This window comes from Amblyomma mixtum, chromosome 10 (genome assembly GCF_055824585.1).
Source record: "Amblyomma mixtum isolate Tamu chromosome 10, ASM5582458v1, whole genome shotgun sequence".
NCBI classification, from domain to species: Eukaryota; Metazoa; Arthropoda; class Arachnida; order Ixodida; family Ixodidae; genus Amblyomma; species Amblyomma mixtum.
The window spans coordinates 20,000,191-20,027,657 of record NC_143021.1 but is presented as its reverse complement, the minus strand read 5'-3'; the positions used below and the strand labels follow the sequence as shown (position 1 = coordinate 20,027,657).

At 46.1% G+C, this 27,467-nt stretch overlaps 1 protein-coding gene across 1 annotated transcript in view; it reads right to left on the bottom strand.

The window, feature by feature from the left end:
* The window catches only part of LOC149325293 (sodium-coupled monocarboxylate transporter 1-like), a 106,144-nt gene that overhangs the window by 46,958 nt on the left and 31,719 nt on the right, over positions 1–27,467 (bottom strand). The window contains exons 3-5 of the mRNA XM_089564226.1: positions 21,019–21,070; positions 19,390–19,457; positions 3,680–3,837 (exon numbers count right to left, since the gene is read on the bottom strand). Of these exons, the coding sequence (XP_089420352.1) occupies positions 3,680–3,837; positions 19,390–19,457; positions 21,019–21,070 (278 nt within the window). The remainder of the gene's footprint in view (positions 1–3,679; positions 3,838–19,389; positions 19,458–21,018; positions 21,071–27,467) is intronic.

The window sequence follows — 27,467 nt, the reverse complement described above, 5'->3', positions numbered from 1 at the left end:
GCCATTGGAAACTGAACCTGGCAACGTTTAACGCAAGAACCTTATCAAGTGAGGCTAGCTTAGCAGTGCTATTGGAGGAATTAGCCGGTATTAAATGGGATGTCATAGGGCTTAGTGAGGTTAGGAGGACAGATGAGGCGTATACAGTACTAAAGGGCGGGCATGTACTGTGCTATCGTGGATTAGCAGATAGGCGAGAACTAGGTGTGGGATTCCTCATTAATCAGGATATAGCTGGCAACATCGAGGAGTTTTACAGTATTAACGAGAGAGTGGCAGCTATCCTAATTCGGCTTAATAAGATGTACAAACTGAAGGTGGTGCAGGCCTACGCGCCTACATCAAGCCATGATGACCAGATAGTTGAAAGCTTCTATGAGGATGTGGAATCGGCAATGACCAAAGTAAAATCACAGTACACTGTACTGATGGGGGACTTTAATGCAAAGGTAGGTAAAAAGCAGGCTGGAGACAAGGCGGTAGGTGACTATGGCATAGGTTCTAGGAACAGTAGGGGATAGTTATTAGTAGAGTTCGCAGAGAGAAATAATTTACGGATTATGAATACCTTCTTCCGCAAACGAGCAAACAGGAAGTGGACGTGGAAGAGCCCGAATGGTGAGACTAAAAATGAAATAGACTTCATACTGTGTGCACACCCTGGCATCGTAGAGGATGTGGAGGTCCTCGGTAAGGTCCGTTGTAGCGACCACAGAATGGTAACGTCTCGTGTTAGCTTAGATTTGAAGAGGGAAGGGAGGAAACTGGTGAAGAGAAAGGCTATTAATGAATTAGTATTAAGAGGGAAGGTAGAGGAATTCAGAATGTCGCTACAAAACAGATTTTCCGCTTTAACTGAAGAACACGACCGTAGTGTTGAAAGAATGAATGGTAATCTTACAGCTATCGTTACAGAGTGCGCCACAGAAGTAGGTGGTAGGATTGTTCGACAGGATACCAACAAGCAATCTCAGGAGACTAAAGATCTGATTAAGAAACGTCAAAGCGTGAGGACGTCTAACTCCACAGACAGGATAGAACTAGCAGAGCTATCGAAGTTAATAAATAAGCGCAAGGTAGCCGACATAAGAAAGTTTAACATGGAGAAAATCGAGCATGCTCTAAGGAACGGAGGTAGCCTAAAATCAGTGAGGAGAAAACTGGGCATAGGTAAAAACCAGATGTATGCGCTAAAAGACAAACAGGGCAATGTCATCAGCAATGTGGATAAGGTAGTTGAATTAGCCGAAGAGTTCTACAAAAATGTATACAGTAGCGAATCTAATCATCCCGTTACTGAGGGAGGCAGTCGAGCACAGCAATGGGACATCCTGCCAGTAATGAAGGAGGAAGTAAAGAAAGCCTTAGGAGCAATGCAAAGAGGGAAAGCAGCTGGTGAGGATCAGGTAACAGCAGATTTGTTGAAGGACGAAGGAGAGATTGTGCTGCAAAAACTAGCCACCCTATATACGCAATGCCTTGTGACCTCGAGAGTACCAGAAGCTTGGAAGAACGCTAACATTATCTTAATTCATAAGAAAGGAGACGTCAAGGACTTGAAGAATTACAGACCAATCAGCTTATTGTCCGTTGCCTACAAGGTATTTACTAAGGTAATCGCTAATAGAGTCAGGACAACCTTGGACTTTAGTCAACCAAATGATCAGGCAGGCTTTCGTAAAAGATACTCGACAATAGATCACATTCACACTATCAATCAGGTGATAGAGAAATGCGCAGAATATAACCAACCCCTATATATAGCCTTCATTGATTACGAGAAAGCATTTGACTCAGTGGAAACCTCAGCTGTCATGCAGGCATTGCGGAATCAGGGTGTAGAAGAGTGCTATGTGAAAAAATTGTAAGATATTTATAACGATTGCACAGCTACTATAGTTCTCCATAAAGTCAGCAATAAAATTCCAATACGGAAAGGTGTCAGGCAGGGAGACATGATCTCGAAAATGCTCTTCACTGCCTGCTTACAGGAGGTGTTCCGGGGTCTGGAATGGAAACAGTTGGGGATAAGAGTTAATGGAGAATACCTGAGTAATTTGCGATTCGCTGATGACATTGCCTTGCTAAGCCACTCAGGACAAGAACTGCAAAGCATGATCAATCAGTTAGACAGGCAGAGCAGAACGGTGGGGCTAAGAATTAACATGCAGAAAACCAAAGTAATGTACAACAGCCTAGCAAGGGAACAGCAGTTGGCCATTGGTAGCGAGGTGCTGGAAGTAGTAAGAGAATATGTCTACTTAGGGCAGGTAGTGACCGCAGATCCGGCTCATGAGAGGGAAATAACTAGAAGAATAAGAATGGGGTGGAGCGCATATGGCAGGTTCTCTCAGATCATGAATGGTAGCTTACCAATATCCCTGAAGAGGAAACTATACAACAGCTGTATCCTACCGGTACTGACCTATGGGGCAGAAACGTGGAGGCTAACAAAGAGGGTTCAGCTTAAGTTAAGAACAACGCAGCGATCTATGGAAAGGAAAATGATAGGTGTAACGTTAAGAGATCGAAAGCGGGCGGAGTGGGTGAGGGAACAAACGCGGGTTAATGACATCTTAGTTGAAATCAAGAGGAAGAAATGGGCTTGGGCAGGGCATGTAATGCGAAGGCAAGATAACCGCTGGTCCTTAAGGGTAACGGAGTGGATTCCAAGAGAAAGCAAGCGTAGCAGGGGGCGGCAGAAAGTTAGGTGGGCGGATGAGATCAAGAAGTTTCCGGGGATACAGTGGCGGCAACTCGCAAAGGACAGGGTTGATTGGAGAAACATGGGAGAGGCCTTTGCCCTGCAGTGGGTGTAGTCAGGCTGATTATGATGATGATGATGAATATATTGCAAAATGTGTAACTGTCATACTCAATACGCGACCCATTTTTAGCATCTTGAAATGCTATTGCGAGTGTGATATCCCTGTATTCCACATTTATAGGGACATATGCTCAGTTTCTGTCGCTGTATGCATAAAAATCAGCACGACGCCAAGCAATTGTGAAAACTGCCATGGCACATTTTGTTCTTTTTACCTCACCCTGTGTTGCGAGGCTTATTTCTTCAATAAAGGACTACGTAGCATTACTGATCACGTTCCCGTTTTTGTTCCTGTATGCGTTATTTTTGCCATTCAGGAACTAGGCGGTGTAGATTAAACAACTAGGAACGTTTGTTCCTACTACTTGGCAGATCGCAAGCAGGTTACATTAATGATTGCAAAGGGCCGGTACAGACGGCATTTTAAAGTCAGCACAGGCTATTAAATGAGCGATAGCTGAACGGTGCCCATGCGCATACAGTACGTGGCAACAACTCATGTACATTGTTTCACGCGTACACAACAATATGCATGCTGCGGGAAAGTTGCATCAAATGATGGCGCTTTACACCACTTCACAACTGAAAAGGGGGGATGTGTAGTGCTGACTGGTTGGAGTGCTGGAGCTGACAGCACACAATTTAGTACCTATATGTAGGTATGGCTGCTGAGTGACCGTAAGCATTTTTTTCTATTCATGATGATGACTAAGAGCTATCTTATTTGATTTGCGAAATCAACCAGATTTCCTTTAACTACTCTGGCCGCTCCTCCTCCATGAAAGAAAAAATAAACTTTTTGTTTAAACATAGCAAGCCATCAAGCAGAACAAAGTTGGATGGGTGTCTTACTTGAGAATGTATGAACGGAAGTTGAAGTCTTTAATAACTCGCGCTGTACGGCCAGAACTGTTCAGGTCGACGAAAATTTTCCCAACGACGGTTGCAGGCCCCAGGATAATGAATAGCAGCTGCATACAGTCCGTCCATACAACAGCCCTCAGTCCGCCCTGTTTCGCAGCATCAGTGAGGAAAGGAGAGTGCAGTGCATTTATTTATTTATTTATTGGAAATACCTGCAGCGCCCGAAGGCATTATTGCAGGGGGGATGAGGATACATAACAGGAGATTAGGCCGGAAAAAAAAGAGGAAGAAAAAAAAAAGCAATACAACAAGGCATGACACAGCAAGTACAAAATGAATGAAATATGAAACAACAAAAAGACATGACGAAAAAAAAAAAGAAAGTCAACTGCGCACTCATACATCCGACAGCAACGCGCGGAACATAGACTCTGAACGGCACTCAACCATTTCATGGGGCAGGCGATTCCAGTCATGAATGGTAGATGGGAAAAATGCGTTTTGATAAGTGTTAGTTTTGCATTTAATTTCTCTAATCTTCCATCCATGGTCAAGTCTGTTTGACCTGAAATGCGGTCAGTTGATCGCTAGCGCATGGACCATATCTCACTTGCGGTCAGTAATGTTTACAAAAGGCCCAGAAAGACATAACGCATCCTTCACAAGCTCTACGGACAAAAGAAAAGACTGTCTGGAATTCTTCGGGAACTTAGTGACTCGGTTTGGTTCATGTGTCATGATGTCCAAGAAATTCGTATTTTGGTACTATATGTTGAGTAGGTTTCCTTCTAACGGCTCAACAATTCGTCGACAGTATTAAAGTTTGTACTGTTTTTTTTCGGGGATTCATTAAGCCAGTAATATTACCACCATATTGTAACGCAGAAGAATATAGACACTGAGATTTAGTTTACTGCAGAAGTTGCGATACACATTTCCAATATAGACAAGGTCCATGCCTTTTTTATGAAGAAAGCAGAGGCATATCCTTGGCGCTTTTTTTACGCACTAACCGATATATCACCTCGTCTTCCTCAGCGGAAGAGGGAGCCATCACTTCCGTCATACTACAAGCTGCATCACGCCCATGTGATGACGCAAACAGAATGAAAGTCGTCACCGACTCACAGGCCGCCTGCCGCATGCATGCATACGGACTCTTCACTTGTCACGCACAACATATACTGAAGAACTTCCCCAGCTCACTCCCCATGGTAGTCATTGTCGCTGAAGTATGTGCCCGCAAAGCACTGTGTCATGTCAACACCCAAAGCAATAATCGATCGTCTCTGGCTGGCCGCACAAGCGCTGTGCCCCCTCCCCCCCGCCCTTCTCGATATTTTTTCGCGGTAACCTTTCGCAACTGCTCTTAATTATTTTTTATGTCATTGACATACGCCCCCAGACTAATTCTTTATAGCTGGTGCAGGTCGTCTCACGCGCGTACAAGCTCCCGAATGGGATGAGACTTCAAAAATGCGATTTGTGCTGACGCTTCGATGCCATATCTTCAGCCTATTGCTTGTATAGATCCCACTTCTGAAAGACCGAAAGATCACCACGGGATCATATATTTTTAAACAAAAGTTACAGCAGCTTCCAGGTGATAATCGGCTTCTAGAACTCCCACTACGTCTGGAGAATACGGCTGCTGTACCTTCCTATATGAGCCGACACCATGCAATGATCATTACAAAAATTGGCCGTAATCAATAACCATGCATATCGCATAATAGTGCCACAGGAACGTAGATCGTGTCAGACCGAGCGTTTCAGGAAAATTAGAAATGCGTGAAATGAACGCGATCGCCTTACTGTAGCCTAAAGTCCAAAAGCTTTTGTTCACAAAGCAAAATAGTTGAAATGGTAGTGCTACAGTTATTACGCACATGTAGCAATGTCACAAAATTCGGCGCATTTTAACAACAAACAAAAAAAACCGCCGCGCGCACGGCGTCTCGCCGGCGCGAACCCAACGGGAGAGAGGGAAAGCCCCCGCCGAGCGCGTGCCTCTCTCTCCACCGCCACGGCGTGCGCCGAAGGAATGAGTCATCCACGCCGATTCCTCTAGAACATCCGAGTTGCTTCTGCAGCTGACGGGGGGGGGGGGGGAGGGCGTAGCCTTGCGTGCACTAAGACACGTCCCCCTCGCCCGTCGGCGACGGCGCCACTCAAGAACACGCTCGAAACTTCGAGATGCGACCCCCGACCTCTGACCAATGGGGACGCACGGCCAGTGAGAAGAGGGAAGGGAGACAGCACTGCAAATGCTGCGTGTATGTGCGCGCCTACTCTGGCGCGTTGAACAAACAGACGTGGAAGCCAGCCTATAATAGAAGGACGCTGACAGCTATTAGTCCGAACCGCCGTTTAAGCTTCGTCGAAGCGCGCCCGTTCGACTCCCGGGAAAACTTCACTCGGCCAGCATCGAACCAACGAGGCAACGGTCGCCAGTCTGCGGGACGGCATCGTCATGGAACTCTGGTCGTCGGACTGCCGCAGTGCCCGGTGAACAAATTGTGTTTTGCTTGTTTACCTCTCTCTCCTGTTTTAGTGCACTTTAGGTGTAATATTTCCTTTGAGTATTGTATTCTCTCTTGAGTTTAACTTTGCACGTGTTGCTTTGTTTTGTTAATCACTTTGTATGTGTTTGTACTAGTGATTGTGAAATCCTCTGTATCGTCTCATTGCTGTATAAACTTTGTTTTGTTTTGTGAACCTTTGGCTCCGACCCATTCTCTGGCTTGCGACCAGCGAAAGCTGGGCACCGAACGCCCAAAAACCTCTTGTCACTTGGTAGCTGGTCTCCGCTGAGTTTGCCACGCTGAGTCGAGGGCATCTCCTTCGAGTCCGAGACCGCTACCCCCACACGCTCTAAGGGTGTCTAGGAGCTTCCCACTTAAACGTGCGCGAAGTCTGGGTGACAATATATTCTGGCGTCCGCGACAGGACGTTTGGTGTTTGCAAGCACAGAGAACGGAGAAAGAGTCAGAAGGAGTTTACGAATCGTAAGCGAGTGGTAGCAGCAAGCGATATTGTGAGGTGCCGCTCCGAAGCGGTTGGTGAGGTTCACCGTGGAGAGGTATTCATTGCCTTGAATGTAGAGTTCGGTCTCCAAACATGAGCTTCAAAGAGCTAAAGGAGCTAGTAGAGGCCGGTCTCCAGATGGGGATGACCGGAGCCGAACTGCGAGAATGGGTGGACCAGGAAAGAGACAGAGCTCGAGAAGAGAGAGAAAGAGAAAGAGAATGGCAAAGGAGAGAGGAAGAGAAAGAGAGAGAATGGCAGAAGAGACAAGAAGCGGCGGAGAAGCTCTCTTTGGAACGAGAGAGAGAATGGCAGAAACAACAAGAAGAAAGACAGCGCGCTAGAGAAGCCGCTGAGAAAAAGAGGCAAAAGGAACGAGAAGAAGAGCAGAGAGAACGTAAAAAGAGAGAGGAAGAGGCCGAAAGGGCTTTTGAAAGAGAGATGGCAATCATTCAGCAGAAGCTTGCCGAAATTCGGCGTTCGAGGAACGTCAGAGATCCAGTGGAGCTTAACCTCGGAGAGGCCGAGTGGAAGACTAACGAGTCTGATTTGTTGACAACCACGCAAGAGGTTGCAACTAGCTCCACTAGTGAGAATGAGGTTGTGGAACAGCCTGTTCCTGCAACTGAAACCACTGAGAGTGAAGAACAGACCGGAGTGTCGCTTCCTCAGGAAATGGAAAGTGTAGCTACCGCTGATGCAGTAGGCACTGAGGAGAAGGCCAACCTGACGCTTCATTCAGAGTGCACCTTAAAGAAGTCGCCTGAAGACGACGAAAGAAGTTCGAGGTCTAGCGACAAATCACTGAGCTGCACTCCTGAGGGTGGCAGTAGGGACCGTGAGGAAGAGCGGTCAAATGTCGTAGAGAACGAAGGCTCTAACGGAGTAATAGCTGAAGAGAGGTCACTCAGAGAAAACGCGGAAACCGCTCCTAGAGAACCCTCTAGCAGCGAGGAAACCTTTGCCTATGAGAAAGGCGGGAAAATTTGTGCCTATGAAAAGCGCGAGGAAATTTTCGCCTATGAGGAAGGAGTGGGTGCAGCAGAAGGAAAGCCTTTTTACGGCTGCACACTAAGTGACCCACTGACGGAAAGAATTAAGGAAGGAGAACTGAGCAGTGAGGAGAATAATTCTCCAATGACTCCTGAGCCGAGCTCTGAGCATTGCGCTCGAAGAGTAGGCAGAAAGAAGAAAAAGAAAAAGGACTTGGAAGAAGAAAGCTCAGTGCTCGAAGAACAAGACAAAGCTGAACGAGTGGCTTCATCACGAGAGAACAACTCGTATGACGCCACTGTCAGTGAACCGGGCTTGACCCAAAGGAAAATTTGGAAGAAAGTAAAAAGAAAGAGTAGCGAATCGAGCACCGCCGATGCAGGTGGAATCAAACAGCAGAAACACCGGAGGAAATTCAGGAGCCGAATGGGACGAAACCGAACCAAGCTGAAGACAGCCGAGCCGAAGGCAAGTGAGCTGCACGAGCATCGCAGCAAAGTCAAAAAGAAGCTGAGACGAACAAGCCCAGCGTCCAGTAAGGACTCAGTGTGGAGGCGCAAAAGAAAACAGAAGACCGCGCGCCGAGGAGAACACGAGGAGCGGAGCCGTCATAAGCGAACTGGCGTTAAATTTGCTCGCAACAGACGCGCTGGCCACAGGAAAAGAAGAAGGGCTCGAAGACTGGCCGCAGAACCAGAGAGGAGTACGAGCAGGAAGCGGGGCCAAAACCGCGTTCGGAGGAGAAGCCTCAGCATGAGGCGAAAGAAGAGCAGAGCTCGCGACAGAAAGAAAGGTCAGAGTCGCGTGCGTAAGAGAACTAAAAGCGCGACTGTAAGCTTGAGCGAAACATTCCTGTTCCGAGCCTGCTGGGTAGGCCAAACTTGGAAGTACCGGCGAAAGTATGCCTTGTATTTGTGTTCTCCATGTTTGCAATGTTGTGTTAATGCAGGGCCCAAACGCAGCGTGTTTTTGTGGGGATTATGAACATTGCATTGAGTTTTGTATGTGAAAGCATGAAGATATTGTAGTATGTATTTTGGCATCCGCCACTGACTTTGTGAGCGCATGCATGTGTGCGCGAATTTTGTGGTTTGTGAATATTGTTACACAATATTCTTAAAGGAAGGGGCAGTGTCACAAAATTCGGCGCATTTTAAAAACAAACAAAAAAAACCACCGCGCGCAGGGCGTCTCGCCGGCGCGAGCCCAACGGGAGAGAGGGAAAGGCCCCGCCGAGCGCGAGCCTCTCTCCACCGCCACGGCGTGCGCCGAAGGAATGAGTCATCCACGCCGATTCCTCTAGAACATCCGAGTTGCTTCTGCAGCTGACGGGGGGGGGGGGGGGGGGGGGAGGGCGTAGCCTTGCGTGCACTAAGACACGTCCCCCTCGCCCGTCGGCGACGGCGCCACTCAAGAACACGCTCGAAACTTCGAGATGCGACCCCCGACCTCTGACCAATGGGGACGCACGGCCAGTGAGAAGAGGGAAGGGAGACAGCACTGCAAATGCTGCGTGTATGTGCGCGCCTACTCTGGCGCGTTGAACAAACAGACGTGGAAGCCAGCCTATAAAAGAAGGACGCTGACAGCTATTAGTCCGAACCGCCGTTTAAGCTTCGTCGAAGCGCGCCCGTTCGACTCCCGGGAAAACTTCACTCGGCCAGCATCGAACCAACGAGGCAACGGTCGCCAGTCTGCGGGACGGCATCGTCATGGAACTCTGGTCGTCGGACTGCCGCAGTGCCCGGTGAACAAATTGTGTTTTGCTTGTTTACCTCTCTCTCCTGTTTTAGTGCACTTTAGGCGTAATATTTCCTTTGAGTATTGTATTCTCTCTTGAGTTTAACTTTGCACGTGTTGCTTTGTTTTGTTAATCACTTTGTATGTGTTTGTACTAGTGATTGTGAAATCCTCTGTATCGTCTCTTTGCTGTATAAACTTTGTTTTGTTTTGTGAACCTTTGGCTCCGACCCATTCTCTGGCTTGCGACCAGCGAAAGCTGGGCACCGAACGCCCAAAAACCTCTTGTCACTTGGTAGCTGGTCTCCGCTGAGTTTGCCACGCTGAGTCGAGGGCATCTCCTTCGAGTCCGAGACCGCTACCCCCACACGCTCTATGGGTGTCTGGGAGCTTCCCACTTAAACTTGCGCGAAGTCTGGGTGACAAGCAATCATCGGTCATAATTATTCCAAACACAATTAAAATTGCTAAGCATTATCATTTTCTCATCCGTGCGGAGAACCTTATCTAACGACTTAAAAACAGTATTTCTTGCCGCTTAATGGGCGCGTACTCACAAATCACCCGCATTCACTTGAAAAAGCAAAGTCACAGCATAGAAGGCTCCCGTCACCATGTATGCTATAAGAGATGTCGGAAATATCCAATCTGTCATTGTGGAAAGGCAAACGTCGTCTACAGATAGATACCTTTCGAGTGGCTGACAGTAATAGTGATAAGAAGTTTCGAGGGCATGAACGGGTTTATTTACAAGCGGGTATCGAGGACGTCACAGAACGGACAGCGTCAAGCAGGCTGCACCGCAAGACTCCCACCCACCGAGTCTGTCGTTTTCTTTCCACTGCACAGCCGCGCAGCGTGCAACTTCGCTTGGGCCAGTCTAAGCTCGTCCTGGAGCGAGTTATTCAGCGTTGTGATGGCAGCGTTTGAGACGGGCTACGTGAACAACGTACGCCTTGCGGGAGCGGCGATTACATGGGCTTAGTTAGGCGACTGTTTAATTTACTTCACAGAGGCGATCGGGAAAAAGAAAAGGCCGCAGTACTTCAAAATAATTTCTGGTAATGGCCACGTCGACGCACTGGAGTGTAGTGCCAAAAGTAGTAATGTGGCTCCTACAAAACCGCTATGTGTCCACTGTCGTAACGGCTCTTGGTGCGAACGGGTGTACTGTTCGTTCGGCGGCGGGCTAGTCGTCACGCTTCTTCCTCAAGGCAAAGAGTCTGCGAAAGAGACAGATCAGGATGTAGAGCAAAGGGAAGAATCGTGTCCAGAAATGTGCGTGGGTTGCTGGCTTAAAGTAGAAAGTGACGTGTTTTCCGCTCTTCTAAACGTATGTGACAAACGGTAGCACCGTGTCCCAGTTGTTATAATAGGCAGCTGCATACATGAACAACATGAGGGTGCGGTTGATGCTCTCCGTCAGGCTATTCATTTGCGGATGACAGGCGATGGTCAGCCCGACGATGGGGACAATGACAATAATGACAATTCCAGAGCTGTAGCAGCTACAACGTCGGCAGAGACCTGGCACCCACGGTTGCCGATTAAGACTCGAGGAGCTCTGAGGTGAAGGATGACCGAGTACAGCGAAAAACACGAGACGTCTGCTGCTTTAGTGGACACGAGAACCGCTTTCTGCACATGGCCAGTCAAGTAATCGACGCAGACAATCCAGTGTTTGCTAGTGGTAGCCTTGGGCAGCGGACCAAGCAAGCCAGCCCCTATCTTCTCATAAGGGCAGTAAGGCAGTTTGACCGGTCGCAAGAAGCCGGCAAGCAAGGGAGTGCGGTGCTTAAAGTGTTGACACTGGAGACAGCCTGCAACGTGCTGCTGAGTTCTCTTCTGAACTCCACGCCACTAAAAACAATGCCATGTTCTGTGGAATGTACGAGAAAACCCTTGGTGACCGGAAGCAATATCATCGTCATGGCATGGACAACGTTAAAAGAATACTAGTGGGGACAACTGAACGCCCTCCAATAAGACGAACGGCGTGACAGTAGCAGATATACGGGCTTGATCGAGCAACAGTTGGAGGCTAGGATCCTTGCGTTATCCTTGCTGAAAATTCTCGGGGCGGAGAAACTCCGCAGAGCGAGAATATAAGCAGTCACCGCGATCCTCTTAGCATATCACTGAGTCTAGTAGGAAGAAATGGGACCAACAGTCGGCATTAGCATGGCGACGACCGCTCTTATACGCCACACTAAAGCCATATTCTTGTAGGCGTAAGGCCAGTGAGCAAGGCAACCAGAAGGATCACGGAGACCAACAAGCCAACACTAAGAGTGATGGTCTGTAAAAATCTTGAACTATGGTCCATGTAGATATGGTAAAACTTGCTTAGCACGGACGACAGTGAGACACCAGACTTCTGTCACGGTATGGTTGCGTTCCGATTTCGTCAAAGTGCTACTTACATAAGCGACCAAGTGCTGGGAGCCGTTGGGGAGCTGCATAAGCACTGCGACGACGCACATGCTGCTGGCGCCGATGTGGGTTTCAGTCGGCATCGCAGGGTCAAAGTTGCGCAAAACAGGTGCAGAACTGAGTAAAAGCTTCCCTGCTGAAAGGCAGACTCACATGCAGACGACCACAAAAACGGGGCGGTTTTGTGAAGGAGGTAAGTCAGGGAATTAGCGAGTTAGGCGAAGCCGTGGATGAAGCACCTCAAATATCAGCAGAGGCCCATTAAACTTCTAAGTTGTTTCAAGGAGCGTGGTTGTAGGAACTCCTGTACTGCAGCTATCTTCTGTAGGTTGGGCCTCATACCGTCCTCGACGACAAGAAACAAGAGGAGAAGCGTCTGCCGTTAAGCAAAGTATCATTTCTTGGAGTTCAAGACCGGTCATTTCGACGCAGGCCAGCACCATTTCCACTTTTCCGTTATGCACACGAAAGGTCTTTCTGTAAACGATCACGCCATTGAAGAAACGCATACATGTCTCCTACTTAAGCCCACTAAATATCATGTCCATAAATGACTCGAAAGCAGCGGGGGCATTCCATAACCAAAAAGCATGGCACTAAACTCATACAGCACATGGGGGGTTACAAGCGCTGTCTTCGTCCGCTCCGATGGATGCACGGGGATCTGCCAATACCCAGAGCACAGGTGAATCGTCGCGAGGTACAGAGCGTATTGAAGATAGTCCACGGCACCATCAGTACGCCGGTCCGGGTAAATTTGTTTCTTCCTGGCAGCATTTAATCGATGGTATATTGCACAAAACCGCAAGGAGTTATCCTTCTTGCGCGCAATTCTAGCACGAACAGCCTACGCACTTGACAACTGCCGGATGTCGCTTTTCTGTAGCACATCTTGCACTTGCGGATTGGTCATCTTCCGTTCGGCCTGGGGACACGCGATAAGGCTTCTGTCTGGTGGGTTGAGTGGTGCAGATGTTAATCTGGTGTTGAGTGCGAGAAACTGGCAGCAAAGGTGGCTGAGAAAAATCAAATACCGACGCATCTTGGGTAAGAACAGTTTGTATTGCGAGTCGTGGACTTGCTTACAGACGTATCACTTACACATGGATCAGATAGTAAGTGCTGCGAGGTGCAGAACAGTGCTTTTCCTCGGGGCGGGATCACTGTGTTGGAGGGTCAGAGACACGAGCTTGGTCAGTACGAGTACGTGGACCAGGGTAGGCTTGTCTTGCCAAAGAGGCTTGCTGTTCAGGAAACGGAGCCTAGAGCGAGGATGCCTGGTAGACGGGATGATCGGTGCGGCTTTGAAATTGCTCGCTTAGCTACACGTGGATGATGCGTTGGACGAAGAAAGCAAGGTCGTCACTGCCAGCAAATCCACGCTGACGGTCAGGGGCACGTTGAAAAGGCAGCCAAACTTGCGGAAAATACGGCGAGTCTTTAGTACATCAAACGACCAGCAACTGGGAATGACGTCCCACGAAGTGGCGAGGTTGTCCTTCGTGATAAAGAAATGATACACGTCTTTGGCAAAACTCTTCAGGAGATGGCCGGCTTTGTCCTCGGCAGTCATGGAGTAGTTCACAGTGGTGTAGAGCTGTAGCACTTCCTCAATATACGTTGAGTAAGTCTCAATAGATCGCTGCGCTCGTTGGGCAAGTGTTTGTTCAGCCTTTTTCCTTTTCGACAGCGTGTGACCGAAGCACTGCTTGAGCACATCCACAAAACTGTGCCATGTCTTCATGGTTCTCGAATCATAGAAGCGCGGTGCCCGCAAAAAACAAAAAGAAACGTTCACCAGCTGCATCCAATCGTCCCAGCGGTTATATTTTCCCACTCATTGGTAATGCTTGAGACACTCCTCTACGACCCTGTCCTCGGCGCCAGAAAACATGCGGGGCTCGAGCTGAGGGGGCAACAACTTGACCTTTTTGGACTTGTCGCGGCTGGATGTAGGACACGTCTCATATGTGCTAGCAGGTGGACTGTTGGCGTCGCTGGTGGCCATAATAAAAAATTCGGAGGCTATCCTTGCCAATCGCCGGCAACAGCGAATGGGGGGACGGTCCAGGAGGCGAAAACCCCACCTCCATGAAGTGATACGAAGTTGCGAGGAGGGGAACGCGTTTATTTACAAGCGCGGATGCGGGACGTTTGGAATGATGAGCGTAAAATTGGTCTTCACCACACCTCACGCACCCATCGAGTCGGTCATCTTTTCACTGCAGTGCAGCGCAGCAGCGCCGCAGTGCGGTGTGTTAGTATTGTAGTCAAGGAAAAATGAATCTAGCCGACGCGGTGGCTCAGTGGTTATAGAACTCGGCTGCTGACTCGACAGACGAGGCTTCAATCCCGGCCCCGGCGGTGGAATTTCGATGCAGGTGAAATTCTAGAGGCCCGCGTACTGCGCGATATAAGTGCGCGTTTAGGAACCCCAGGTGATCGAAAGTCCTGGAGCCCTCACTACGGTGTCTCTCATAGTCTGAGTTGCTTTGGGACGTTAAGCCCCCATAAACTAAACCAAAAACGGATTCAGAGAAAATTTTCTCTCCTAATCAGAAGAGAATTTGGCTTCGAAGATAGCAGCTACATTGCAGCTCAATCTCTGCAAGAGGTGCTTAAGTTGATATTTGCCCCTCTGGTTCGGGTACCCCTCACACCGTGCGTATCGACCTCTAATGCTAAAACCACCGCCATTCTTGGTGCTTGCCTTCGTGGGAAAACAGCCCGAGAGTTGGCAATGTCCAGGGAGACTCGGCCTCTTTTTCGAAACAACTCTTACCGTCACCTACGCGTCAGATGCCATCTCCTTATCTCCACTGTTACGCGGCTCCTCATCTGCGGGATGCTTTAGCGGTGCGCTGTTGTAAATCGCCGCATCCAGTGCGGGCAAGCTTTCCGCCCATGAAGTCAGGAGAACTACGTCGCCCACAGACCCTGCTTCAGCTCACACTTCAACGGAGATAATGGCGGCTGATTTTGCCAAAGGCACAACACTGCAGTCCGACAACGCAGCATCCTCAGCCCTCTCTGGAGGAGGTTCCATCTGATGAGTAATTTCCGTGACAAAATGCTTCTCATTGGCTAGCGCGGGGCACACTGCATCGAACTCGTTCGGGCCAGGATCTGGAGGCTTGGGCTCAGGACGCTTGAGTCCAATATTTTACGATCTCTCTATGGGGACGGGACCAACTTTGGACCATCCACACCTGGTTCTTGAATGCTCATTTCACCAGAGGCATCGGCGACCTCCGAAATATCCACACTGTGATGAGTCCCTGCATCTTCCTGTGTACATCGTGGCCGCATGGCACCTTCTTCGTATGTACATGACCAACTGTGCTGCACAGAAGACAGAGGAGGTTTCACGGTCGTGAGGAGAATCAATGACTGGATATCAATACAGGCAGTTCATAGGGGATGCTGGAAGTTGAAACCCTATCCTTCAGAGTCAACGAGACTTCACCATTTTTCGTTTACATCCTTTCCATACCCTGGCAGCACAACTTTTCTCGTTCCATTGGACAGAGCCGTACGACTCCAGAGCTTCCACTACCCGCTGGTTCTCGTTGTGGCGAGAAGCCAAGGAAGCGTTAACTTGACTTTTTTAATTTCGGGATCCAACACCACAAATTTAACGCCGCTGACGCGAAGCTCAGCCAAAACAACTAGCTTTTTCTTTGAAAGGCGTGTTTTACGTCACTATTTACACGTGACTCGCGGATATTGCCCTATGCACACGACATCCAGAAAGACTATAACGGTAGCAACGGCATCCCGGAAGTCAGGAGCTCGGTACGAACGGCCTGTGAGGTCTGCAAGCAAAAACACGGTGTTCAAGACAGCGTTACCGGTTTTGAGACGAGGCAGCACAATACTGTAGTCACCCATTTAAGGTCCAGAAATGTCAAGGACTCGTCCAATGGCCGGCGCACTCTTTTCAGCTAAGGGCATTGCAAAACGTGGCCGCTCAGAACCCGTTTAAGGCTATAGCAGAACACGCCTTGTGTTAAACTGCACCATGCTCTCGCGCTTTGTATTGCAGAGCGTTGTTTTCATCAGTTTCTATCCGCACCGACCCGCGGCACTGCCGCCTCATTGTCGTCTTCTTCGCAGCACAAATAGGTGTCTTTGCACTGATTGGACTGTAGCACACATTCACTGTAGTTTTTCTCCCCAATAAGTATTACTTATTCTTATTGTTCTGTGTAGCTAGGTTTGACTCTAATTGCATTTTCCTGCTGTAAATGTGATGCCAGGAATTGGAGATATTCTCCAAACATGCTCCCGTTCAATGCAGTATGAGGTTTGATGACAGCACCGCATGCATGCGCGAATTCTTATATATGTCCGTTCTAGGTATTTCTTAAATAAAAAATTATTTGTATCAAAGTACACGTCAGGTATGAACGCAGTAGATTACCTGGTCTCGTGTAGTTGCACTGGTATGGCGATTCTCAGACAAGAACCTCTCAGAACAAGAACTCTTGGAATGAACAATAAGGTGCAATTTTCTTCGAAAACATGTGAGAGTTTAACCGTATAGCCCCAGCACTGAGAATGGCATCGTATTCTCTGACACTTTTCTAATAGTAGCCGAGAACATTGAAAGTGCGTTTTCTTGTGTAAAACAAGGAACATTCTAAAATATTCTGCTGACTTTTTAACGAAACGTCCAGCCTTGCAGCAGAATTCGGAACACATTATGCACTTTGACAAGTCGAATAACAACTGTTCTGCATAATTTTTAGTTGTTTAAGGAGGTCGCGCTGTAGACGAAAATTTATTTCGTCGTGTTAAACAGAAGTGACAATACAGTAAATATTTAAACTGAACAAACGGAAAGGCTACTTGAGTGATACGAACGATTGAAAACTCTCAGCTGTGGAAGTACGCCTCCACTAATCCAGTCATGGGCAGTATCGAAGATACATGTATCTTCGATACTATCTTTCGATACATTTTGTGTATCGGTATTAGGTATCGCGTGCTGAAAACTAGAGTATCGGAGTATCGGTATCGAAAATACATTTTTAGTGTATCGTGTATTTTACGATACTCGATACAAAAAAAAAAAAAACTTGTAAAAGCGCTTGCTCAGGCGGCAGTACAAGACGGGCGGCAGCACCTTCGCTGCTTTTTAGCTAACTCCCAAGCTACCACTTCTGGTTCAGCGTTTCTCGGAATTAGGAATGGATTCAGCCGCAGGTTTGACCATCTTTTGAAGATGAAACCGTATGCAGAACAGGCAACAGTTGCTGCTGTTCTACACCCCTATTTCAAATTGCGGTGGTTGCCAGCAGAAATGGAAGACTTCCGCCGTCATGCTCAGAAGCTTACAGAAGAAGCTGTTGTCGACTATGTCAGCACAACACAAGCCGCGCATTCTTCCGCACGCGAGACAGTGGGATCATCGGCGCCAGCAGCATCAAATGCGTCAGCTGACGCATTCTTTTCATTTGAAGAGACAAGCGGTATAACCAGCCGTAGCTCTCAGAAGGCGTTAGTGAAGCTTCAGTTTCTCAATTATTTACAAGATCCTCGAGTTGATGTGGCTATGCTTCATTCTTATTCACTGATAGGAGGCGCCTTTGTCAAGTATAATACTGCGACGTGCTCGTCTGCTCCTGTAGAGAGGCTTTTTTCATTTGCCTCCCTTATAGCGCGCCCACATCGCGAGGCTCTTTCGGACCGGCGGTTCGAGCAAATGTTGTTACTTCAGACCTTCAAGTAAGCGTAATGAATACCTTTAGCCTAATAAAAACGTTCAGCCATTTTACTTGTTGTTTTAATTCCAGCTTTTCAAGAACAGTTTCAGCTTCAGAAGTTTGTTATCGCAGTACTGGCAAACTAACTGTTCGGTTCCCAAGCGCACGGAGCTTGCATCATTTAGTTTGATCAAAGGCACATGCCATCGGGTAAGTACTCTGTAGTATCGAACCGAAAACAGAAAACGTTTCAGGATTATTCATATAGCCAAGTGCTCACAGACTGGTTCGTATGAGGAACTTTGGGTTAAATGATTTTTCTCTAGGCTGCTTACGGAAGCGATCACTTCAACATATACCGGGTGTCCCAGCTAAATGCAACCAAACTTTTAAAAAAGGCGAAGTGTCCTAGTCATGCAGTGAAACCAACTCAGGGTTGTTCATAGTCGCGTGGCCTAGTCTTGAGTATTTTTTTCGCTCTTCAAAGTTAATTAATTAGTTGAGTTCAATTAGCTACCTTTTTAATTATTAACTTCAGGAAGAAAGTGTCAATGCAAAAGTTTGAGATCACCTCGAAAAACCGCTAGTAGTGCTGTTTCCGTCAAGTTACGATTTACGTAGCTTCATTTATTGGCCGTAAAATAAAGTCACGTGACCAGCTGCTCGCTGACTTCTCTGCCCCAATGTGCACAAAAAGTCTCATCGAGGAGAGGACTTCAGAAAAAATGGATTTTATTCTTTAAGGCCCGTCGTGGGACGTTGAAGTGGCGCAGTTGTCATCAGGAAGCTTTTTCTTATTGTGCGGGTTATGGTTAAAGAGCGGTAAAAAAAACTACTTTACGTAAATATTACTTTGCTGCAAATGTCTCAGTAAGCTGTTTATCGAAGCGATCTACAACTTTTCCAGTGACACTTTGTTCCTACAACTTTTCCATTGACACTTTGTTCCTGAAGTCAATACATAAAAAGTTAGTTAATTAAGCTTAACTAATTAGCCAACCTTGAAGAATAAAAAAAAATACTGCGGACTAGGTCACGCGACTCTAAACAACCCTCATTTGGTTTCAGACGGCTAGGGCACCCCGTGTTTTTTAAAAGCTTGGTTACATTTAGCTGAGACACCTGGTATATGGCTTTAGTCCAAATAAAAGTTCTAACAAGGCCAACTGCGCAGACAGCGGAGCTTCAACAGATCCATGGGGTCGGATTCATTTATAGGTCCTTTCAGGAAAAGTGCTCCATAGAAATACATTAAAGGTTACAGAAACCACGCGTACATTTCCTAAGTTCCCCAATTATATTACCGGGATTATTAGACAGTGATTTCAGTTATGTAAACTTTGTTAGTCGTAATATAACCGTATTATATTTGATATTTTAGTGATGTATCGAAGTATCGAAGATACAGTATCGAGTATCTGTATCGAAAAATTGATTTCGGTACTGTATCTTGTATCTGTATCGGAGATACAATTTTCAAAGGTATCATCGTATCAAGTATCGTATCGAAGATACTATTTTGAAGTATCTTGCCCAGCCCTGCACTAATCTAGCTTTGCAATCTATACATCTCTAGTGCGTCCATTTCATACTGTTTTTCCTTACGACCCTCAATAGACGGAAACAGGTTTAATAAATAATAAAGAATGCGCCTAAATATGCAACTCAATGTAGCTTAAGGGAGTTGTGTTTATAACGTGCTTATGGGCTCGTATCTCGCGAACGACAGAGGTGGCAACACTTTCCGAAACAAGTAGAACGCATGTAAAGGTATCGGTAGCTTTCAAGATGACTCACCAACGCCGTGTAAATAGTTCCACATAGTCCAATCACGATGTTGCACCAGAGAAGAGGGAAACCGAATACTGAAATAAATATAATGTTAAAACTTCCTTCTTATGGGCAACCTAAGACACAAATATGCTTAAAAACAGTTCAGTCTCTCCATATAAAAAATGGTCATGAAAAAACAACATGCGAGTCTACATTTTCCACTTGAATGTATTTGAATATCGTGTCTGAAAGTTTTCGAATAAACAAAAAAAAACGTTTCGTAAGGTAGGGTAAGGTATAAGGCGAGTTAATCTCAATTTTCAAACCAAATTGCAAGCATATGAAGCAAAACAACAGTCTAAAGACAAGACCAATAAACAGAGATGAACGCACCACTAATCACTATTTATTACTCCCGCACATACTCCCTAAGAAACACAGCGCGACAACCAGAAAGAGGGTAAAATTTGTCCCTTAGCGGATGTGTTCTTTTATACATGTCGTGTAAAAACATGAAACAGTAGGTTAATGTTGCAGTTAGCAAACGCATACAACAATGAGTGTTCTGGTGACTCATAGAGAGCCCTTTTCTGCACATGAATAACTCTGAGAAGGTTTCCTGGGAGCTTTGGTTGATCCTTTTCCGAATTGACTTAGCGATACAGAAATGTGGCATGTAACTGCAGATGCTGCACTGTGCTGTTATAAGATCGCGCAATCATTACTGCTCACATCTTTCACCGACCATTTATGCAAAAGGCTCTTCTAAAATCGTAACTATAGCTCCAGAAGAAGGAAAAAAGGCCGGGAATATTTTTGTCGCATTGATTTGTTCAGTTCTTATAGGTATAGACACTTCAGCACAGTGGAGCAAGCCTCAAAGCTGCGCCATTTGTTTCACGCACTGCAAATGTTTCCCTATGCAGGTGATCAGTTCAGGTCGCAAACTTGTAATTTTTTCTTCACTCTATTTCACCAACGCTGCATTTATTCAAGAGGAGTGCTAATTCCAGTCCAGAGGAAGTGTAGCCTGACGCCGTTTACTATGTAGAAGATGTGCCCATCATTGCGCTAGGGCGCGATTTTTCAGAAGCAGATTCCAGGCCCATGTTGGCTAAGATCTCCTTAAATGCTTAACTAAGCCCTGAATTATATACCTAAAGTTATTTTTTGGCGAAGGCAAGAATCCTGTCAAGCATGCAGCGTCTCAAGAGTATTTTCTGCGTAAATCTAGAAACTGAACTATACTTGGACTCGCAGCTACGAAAATTAAGGCCTCCCGTACCTACGCTGGTTAAACCTGTTAGAACAATAGCGCAGTGCTCTAAAGCGTCGAGCTTTCCCGAGTTAACAATAATTCATCAACATTTTGGCATACTTTATTAATTTTGTATTGGTTAAAAACGGGATAAAATGACACTGAAGGATGGATAGCAGGGCGAGTTGGTAAAATTTCATTGCGGGTGGCACTGCGCGAAACAGGCGAAAGCACAAAATCTCTGCTTTTTGCAGCGTGGTGAAAGCAGTATGAGGTATCTTTCTACTTCGTGCTTTCGTCTGCTTCGCGCTGTACCACCCGCGATGATAAAATTACATCTATGTTCGCCGTACATCTGTGGACACAGCGCAAATCCTTGTATTATGCGTCCTTACCTGTGACAATAGTAAGGCTTGCTGCGAAAATATTTAGTGCTCCAAAGCTTACCTGTAAAAAGTGTAGGCTAGATTTAGTGCACTTCGTAGTAACGAAAAATTAAGGTAAGTTTGGAGGCCACTAGGAGAGCAGGTGCAAAAGTGTTACAGATAATTGCAGTGACCCGAATTGGGAGCATGCGAAAACATTGATGCCCTCTTCAGACTCGTCGCCTCTCTTTTGTTCCCTTCAGGCTGTTTGCCTGCCTTTGCCTTTTTTCCTCTCTTTTGTCTGTTTGGCTTCCTTTTTACATCTTCCAATTTTGACGCCTGCCTCTATTATTCCCGTCCTCGCACTATATGCATGTCCGGGGCTATTTTGATGCTTAAATGAGCTTTTGGCCTCTAATTCAATAATTTCTCCAGATGAATCAAATTTGGTGTACAACTACATTTTAACATCCGCTGCCACGTGGTTGTTATTTCCTGCAACTTTGACGTCTAGAACCGCTTCACGTCCTCGCTTATATCGACGTCCGATACTATTTTGACGTCTAAGGGACATTTTCGTTTCTAATTATTTACTCCACATCGACTAAATTTTGACGTGCATTATCCTCACATCGTCGTCTTTCACACGATCATTCTGTTTCGCTTATCTCTCCCAAGAACGGAGAAATTGTTGCCGACGTGTTTTGCGCACACGAAACCGTCGACAAGCCAAGTAATGCTTTTGCACTATTGAACTTCGCTGTCTATGCTGGAACAGTTGTGGGGTGCGCTATACAAAACGAGAGTTCGTACATTTCGCAAGTGTCCAAGTTTTATATTCCCGCCTGTTAGAAAGACATTCCACTTTGCTACCTGCCACGCATACAATGCCAACAATATGCCTGCTTGTGTTGCTATTTTAGAAGGAGAGATACACCTTTTTTGGCGCTGGTTATATAGCCGTCTAATGAGATGCTCACACTCCCGGTAGCACTTCAAAGACATTCGAAGTAAAATTATATAGATTTTCTAGTTTTAATTCTTTGTGAGCGTGGTGTGTTATTTTTTCTGGAACGAAGGGACTTACGACAGGCTCTACGTCAGAAGAGCTCGATCTCTAGCGGGCTTCTAAAGTGTGATGGGTAGAATGCTTTTAATCCAAAGGGGGTACTTTCACTTTCTTGCCAGGGTTGATCGAATAATCTGGGTCATGCAGAATGAGTATATTGCTATATTGCTGCACATACTGCAGGGCTGGTGTTAGAGCAGGCCCTTAAGTAGCTGCTGAAGGGATAACAGTTTGTGAAGTCAGCCAGCCCCAATACACGTCATCTTATTGGCAAACGAAGCGGGTTAAAGAATTCAGGGTAAGCCCTCCGATCAGGATATGTTTCGATTTCGACATGTTGCCTTTGCGATTTTCCTTCCCAAAAGTTCAATTTTGCTTAAGGCACGCTGCTGACCAGGCAGAAACAAAATTTTCTTTTCTGTAGATAAATAAGGCCTTAATCTGAGCTTATACCTTTGACAATTCCCTGAGTATGCTTCAAAGGCACTGTATTCGGCTGAATCATCTAACTTAAAACTAAAGCCGCAGAAGTGGTCTCGCGCATAAAGAAATCACGTTATTAGCTAAGGTCGAATACGCGAGATTGCACATAAGGCAACTGCTACCGCTTAATTTCTTCATGTAACCATTGGCAAACTCATCCTTTTGATATTTTGGGCCAATTCCTTCAAATGATATTTATCGAGTGCTTTTAACGAACCGCTGACACGCTGGCGCACCTGAGAAATGCACTTGCCGTTTTTAAAGGAAGCGCTCAAAATTTAAACATTGAAATAAAATGCAAAACCGCATACACACACGCTTCTCGTCAGACACTTCGGCGTAAAAACAGTAAGTAATATCGGTACCTACAGGACAAGCGTGGCCCTACGCTTAGTGATGAACTTTACGGGGCTATTAATATCGTCGCAACACGCTTTTGTTCATCCCCAGTATTCTTATTTGGCAATTTAAATTTTTCTCACATAACAAAGAATACCGACTCCCATTTAATGTCCCCGTTCTCGTCTCAAGGTCGCGTGTTTTTAGATGTATGCTCAGTAGTCTCGCTAGTGCAATTGTGCAGACGAGCAACTAGAATAACAGCAGCGCGGCGAATACACTAGATTTAATCTTGGCAAATCGATCCGACATAGCCTCACCTATTACGTACCTGCCAGGCATCAGCGACAACTAGCTAATGCAGTTTGACATTAACCTAGCACCACCGAATATTAATAGAAAGAAAAAATTATACGAGACTACAACAATGCAAATTTTCAGGCGGTAAGTAATGAACTCTCTTCTTTTATCGATGTTTTCCTTCAGAGCTTTGATAACCGCATTGTTCAAACTAACTGGATCATATTCACAGCTAAAGTCTCCCAACTCAACATTGCATTCCTCAATGCACTGTTATCACCCACCAAAATGCTCCCTGGTACAATAATCACATTAAGCGTTTGTCTAACAAAAATAAACGCGCATATTGCATCGCAAAGCTCTCGCCACCTTGTGAGCGATGGGCTTCGTATACGGCAACCCGTATGGTCTGGCGCTCAAAAATGCTAAACAGCACTTCCACTCACATGTTCTGCCCTCTATGTTAACGGCCAGTGTGGAAAAAGTTTGGCGGGTCATTAATCCTTGAACCGATGTTAGAATCACCTTATCTCACCCATCAGGCGACCCCATTCCTTCCGACATTTGAGCCACAGTTCTAAACCGTACATTCACTGACAACTTTGCAGCCATATCTGCTGTATCAGCGTCAAATGAAATGCGAACAACACACCTGAAACGCGAGCACAAAAAATCAAGCATATTAGCGGTTGGAGGTGAAATACAGGCGTGGCCTATTAACATTTCAGAAGAGCGGTCTTTTCGGCTTTGATGGGGAAATCAACCGCTCATGTATTTTGCCTCCCTAGTATAATATCTGCGAGTTATGCTGTTCGCGTTTCAATTGGCTTGTTCGCGTTTCAATTGACGCTGATAGTACATATACCTACCACTCACCACTTCAACTATGTTATCATGCTATCCATTGCTGTTGCTACTCCTGGTGTCGATAAGCTTATTGATGGACTCAGGGTTCACTCCGCTCCAGGTTATGACTGCATTAACCCAAAGTTCTTAAAAAGCTCTTCAGCTTGTTCTTCCATTATACTAACAAAACTTTGCCGGCAATCACTTTAGCAATCAACGCTACCTACTGAGTGGAAAATCTGAAAGATGGTCCCAGTCTAAAAATCCGGCAGCAAAGCATCTCCTAGTAACTATCGTCCCGGATACCTTACCTGTACTCGTTGCAAAATACTTGAACATATATTATTCATCGACCTCGTTGACTACCTCGAACCTAACTCCTTTTTTATGTCTACACACCATGGTCTTGCGAAACACCGTTAATATCTTTTACAGATGCTTTGCGTCGTATTCTAGACCTGTCATCACTAGCTGAGTGTATATTTTTAGATTTTTCAAAAACTTTCGACAAGGTACCGCACAGACTTTGGCTTCACAAACTAAAACAACTGAATATTGACTAACTTAATGAAATGCATTGAATGTTTTCTACTTAATTGCTCAAAATTTGTTTTCGCTAACGTTTATAGCTGCAGTTTTACCAAGGTGTCTTCCGGGGTTCCACGAGTTTCTTGGACCCCTACTGTTTCTAATTTACATTAATGATCTTCCCTCTCTTGTGAACACTCATATTCACGTATTCGCTGATGACTGCGCCATTTTTAGAGAAATAACCAACGCTAACGACATTACACTATTTCAGTATAACCTCAGCAGAATAGACAACTGGTGCAAAGATTGGTTGATGCAGCTAAATAATAACAAATGCAAAGTCACGCGTTTATGTAGAAAAACATCTGCCCCGCATCACTACTACATCGATAACATTCCGTTGGAATTTGTCTCCTCATATAAATCCCTAGGCGTTCACTTACTTCAAATCTTAACTGGTCTCTTCGTACCGAGAACACAATTAAAAATGCTAATCGCATGCTACGCTACTTACGTCCAAACGTTTTTTAATGTTCCTTCGAATATGAAACTATTACTTTATGAACCACTAGTACGATCTAAACTCGATTTTGCAACACCTGTAGAGGGCCTCGCTCAGGACAACTTAATTAATAATCTTGAGATGGTGCAAAATAAGTCTGTACGTTTCATCATTACTAACTACAACCGCACAGCGAGTATAAATGCTATGAAGTCTATTCGCTGCCTCCCAACTCTCACATCACGCAGAAAAGTGCTTCGTATCGCCCTGTTCCACAAGCCATATCATCATCCCGCTCTACGTGATCACCTCATCCGCCAGCCAATTTGTGTATCCCGCCGCATCGATCGTAATCACAAAGTCGGAATTGTGTCATGTAACACGAAATGCTTCTCGCAGTCATTCCTGCCGCGAACCCCTCGTGACTAGACCACGTTCCCGCAGAAGTGGCTGGCATTGTACATTATGAGCAGTTCCGCGTAGCACTTGCTAACATTGTATATTCGATGCTCGTTACCATTCTTGTAACCAATTGTATTTTTGTCCCTGTTTTTTGTATATTTACCACTTCTTACCTGCAATGCCACTGGTCCTGAGAGCAATGTAAATAAATAAAATAAATAAGTGCTGCACTCAATTAGCACCATGCTCGACTGGAGACATCACTTGCCCGCACTAGAAATTTAACGTTGAGCTACTAACTGTTCTAAGATGCAGAGGAAATGCCTACGTCAGGACTGCATTCACCTTCTTCCCTTCTTTGGCACCTGATGATTAAAAGCGGCCACAAACCTCGAAATTTGTCTTTGCCCACTAGTATGAATGACTGCTCGAAGATTCGATTTGGCTTGGTGTATGGGGATTTAACGTACCAAAGCGACTCAGGCTATGAGGGGCGCCTTAGTAAAGAGCTCCAGAAATTTCGGTCACCTGGGGTTCTTCAACGTGTTGTGACATTGTATAATACACAAGCCTCTAGAATTTGGCCTCCATTGCTTTATCTTGTGGCTTGCAGAGTTCAATCCCGGTGGGTTTCAGGAGCCTAGACCAAAGCTTTCATGCTGAGTGCCCTTCAACATCGAGAACGCGTAAGAAAGGCTATGACGACGGCGGAACACAGGGACCTTTCATCGCGATTAATATCCCACAAGAACGAAGGCTCAAACCTGAGCCAACCCTCTCAACCAAAGGCTCAACCCTTCCTCGAAAAACTTAAACGCAAGTGCCCCATACTTTCGAGCCTGCTCAAATGCAAGTCATCATGATTAAGGTTTCAAACAAAGACCATCGAGAAGAGCGTTGCATCGCAAGGTGGAGCATGGACCCTGCGTTCCCTAGAACCACACGCCGAGAAATTCATCGCATTGTAACAAAGATTCAGTTGTAGGATTACTCAGACTTCCACACCGGAATCGTTGCATTGTACAGTTGCGTAGCTGGCGTAGAGGTAGAGTATCCATCCGCCTAGCGTGCAAGAGGACCGGGGTTCAAATCTCGGTCTCGGTGTCATTTCACCACCGGATTAAAAAAAAACTCCGATGGAATTCCATTGTCGATGGAATAGGATAACGAGGACTGGGGTGCGGCCTGATCTCGGTGACTAGAACCGACAAAGCACTCCGTCACCAGAAAAGGATTTGGCCTCCCTGTTGTCGTAGTTAACCACAACCTTGCTATGAACAAACCAATTAACCAATGGCCCTCGTTCACAGCTGCTGCGGAGCACCTGACCAAGGCTCCGGTGAAACCTGTAAAGCTGCGTAGGGTGCTGAGATTCTCTGGCTTCGGACAGGCCGCCATTGCAAACTGAACCTGGCAGCGTTTAACGCTACAACCTAATCCACTGAGGCTAGCTTAGCATTGCTGCTCGAAGAATTATCGGGTGTTAAAAGGTGAGTTTAGGAGGACAGATGATACTTTTGCAGCACTGAAGGGCAGGCATGTATTATGCTATCGTGGATTAGCGAACAGAGGAGAACTAGGTGTTGGATTACTCATCTGTCAGGATATAGCTTGCAAGATAGAGTAGTTTTATAGTATTAACGAGAGGGTGGCAGCTATCGTAATTAGGCTTAATAAGAGGTACAAGCTGAAGGCGCTCGACTGCTGACCAGAAAGACGTATACTGTAGAGACCCATATACTGTGCGATGTCAGTGCACGCTAGAGAACCCCAGGTGGTCGATATTTCCGGAGCCCTTCACTACGACGTCTCTCATAGCCTGAGTAGCTTTGGGACGTTAAACTCGAATAAGCCAATAAGCCAGTCAGCATTCATTCCCTTATTTTTGCATACATGAATGTTGGACAAATTTTTCCCAAGAAAATGTCTGCAGTTTGATAAAAAGTGAAAAAATAAAGGGTGCCCCATCACAAACGGTGCCTTGATTTATTTGTTTGTGGATGAAAC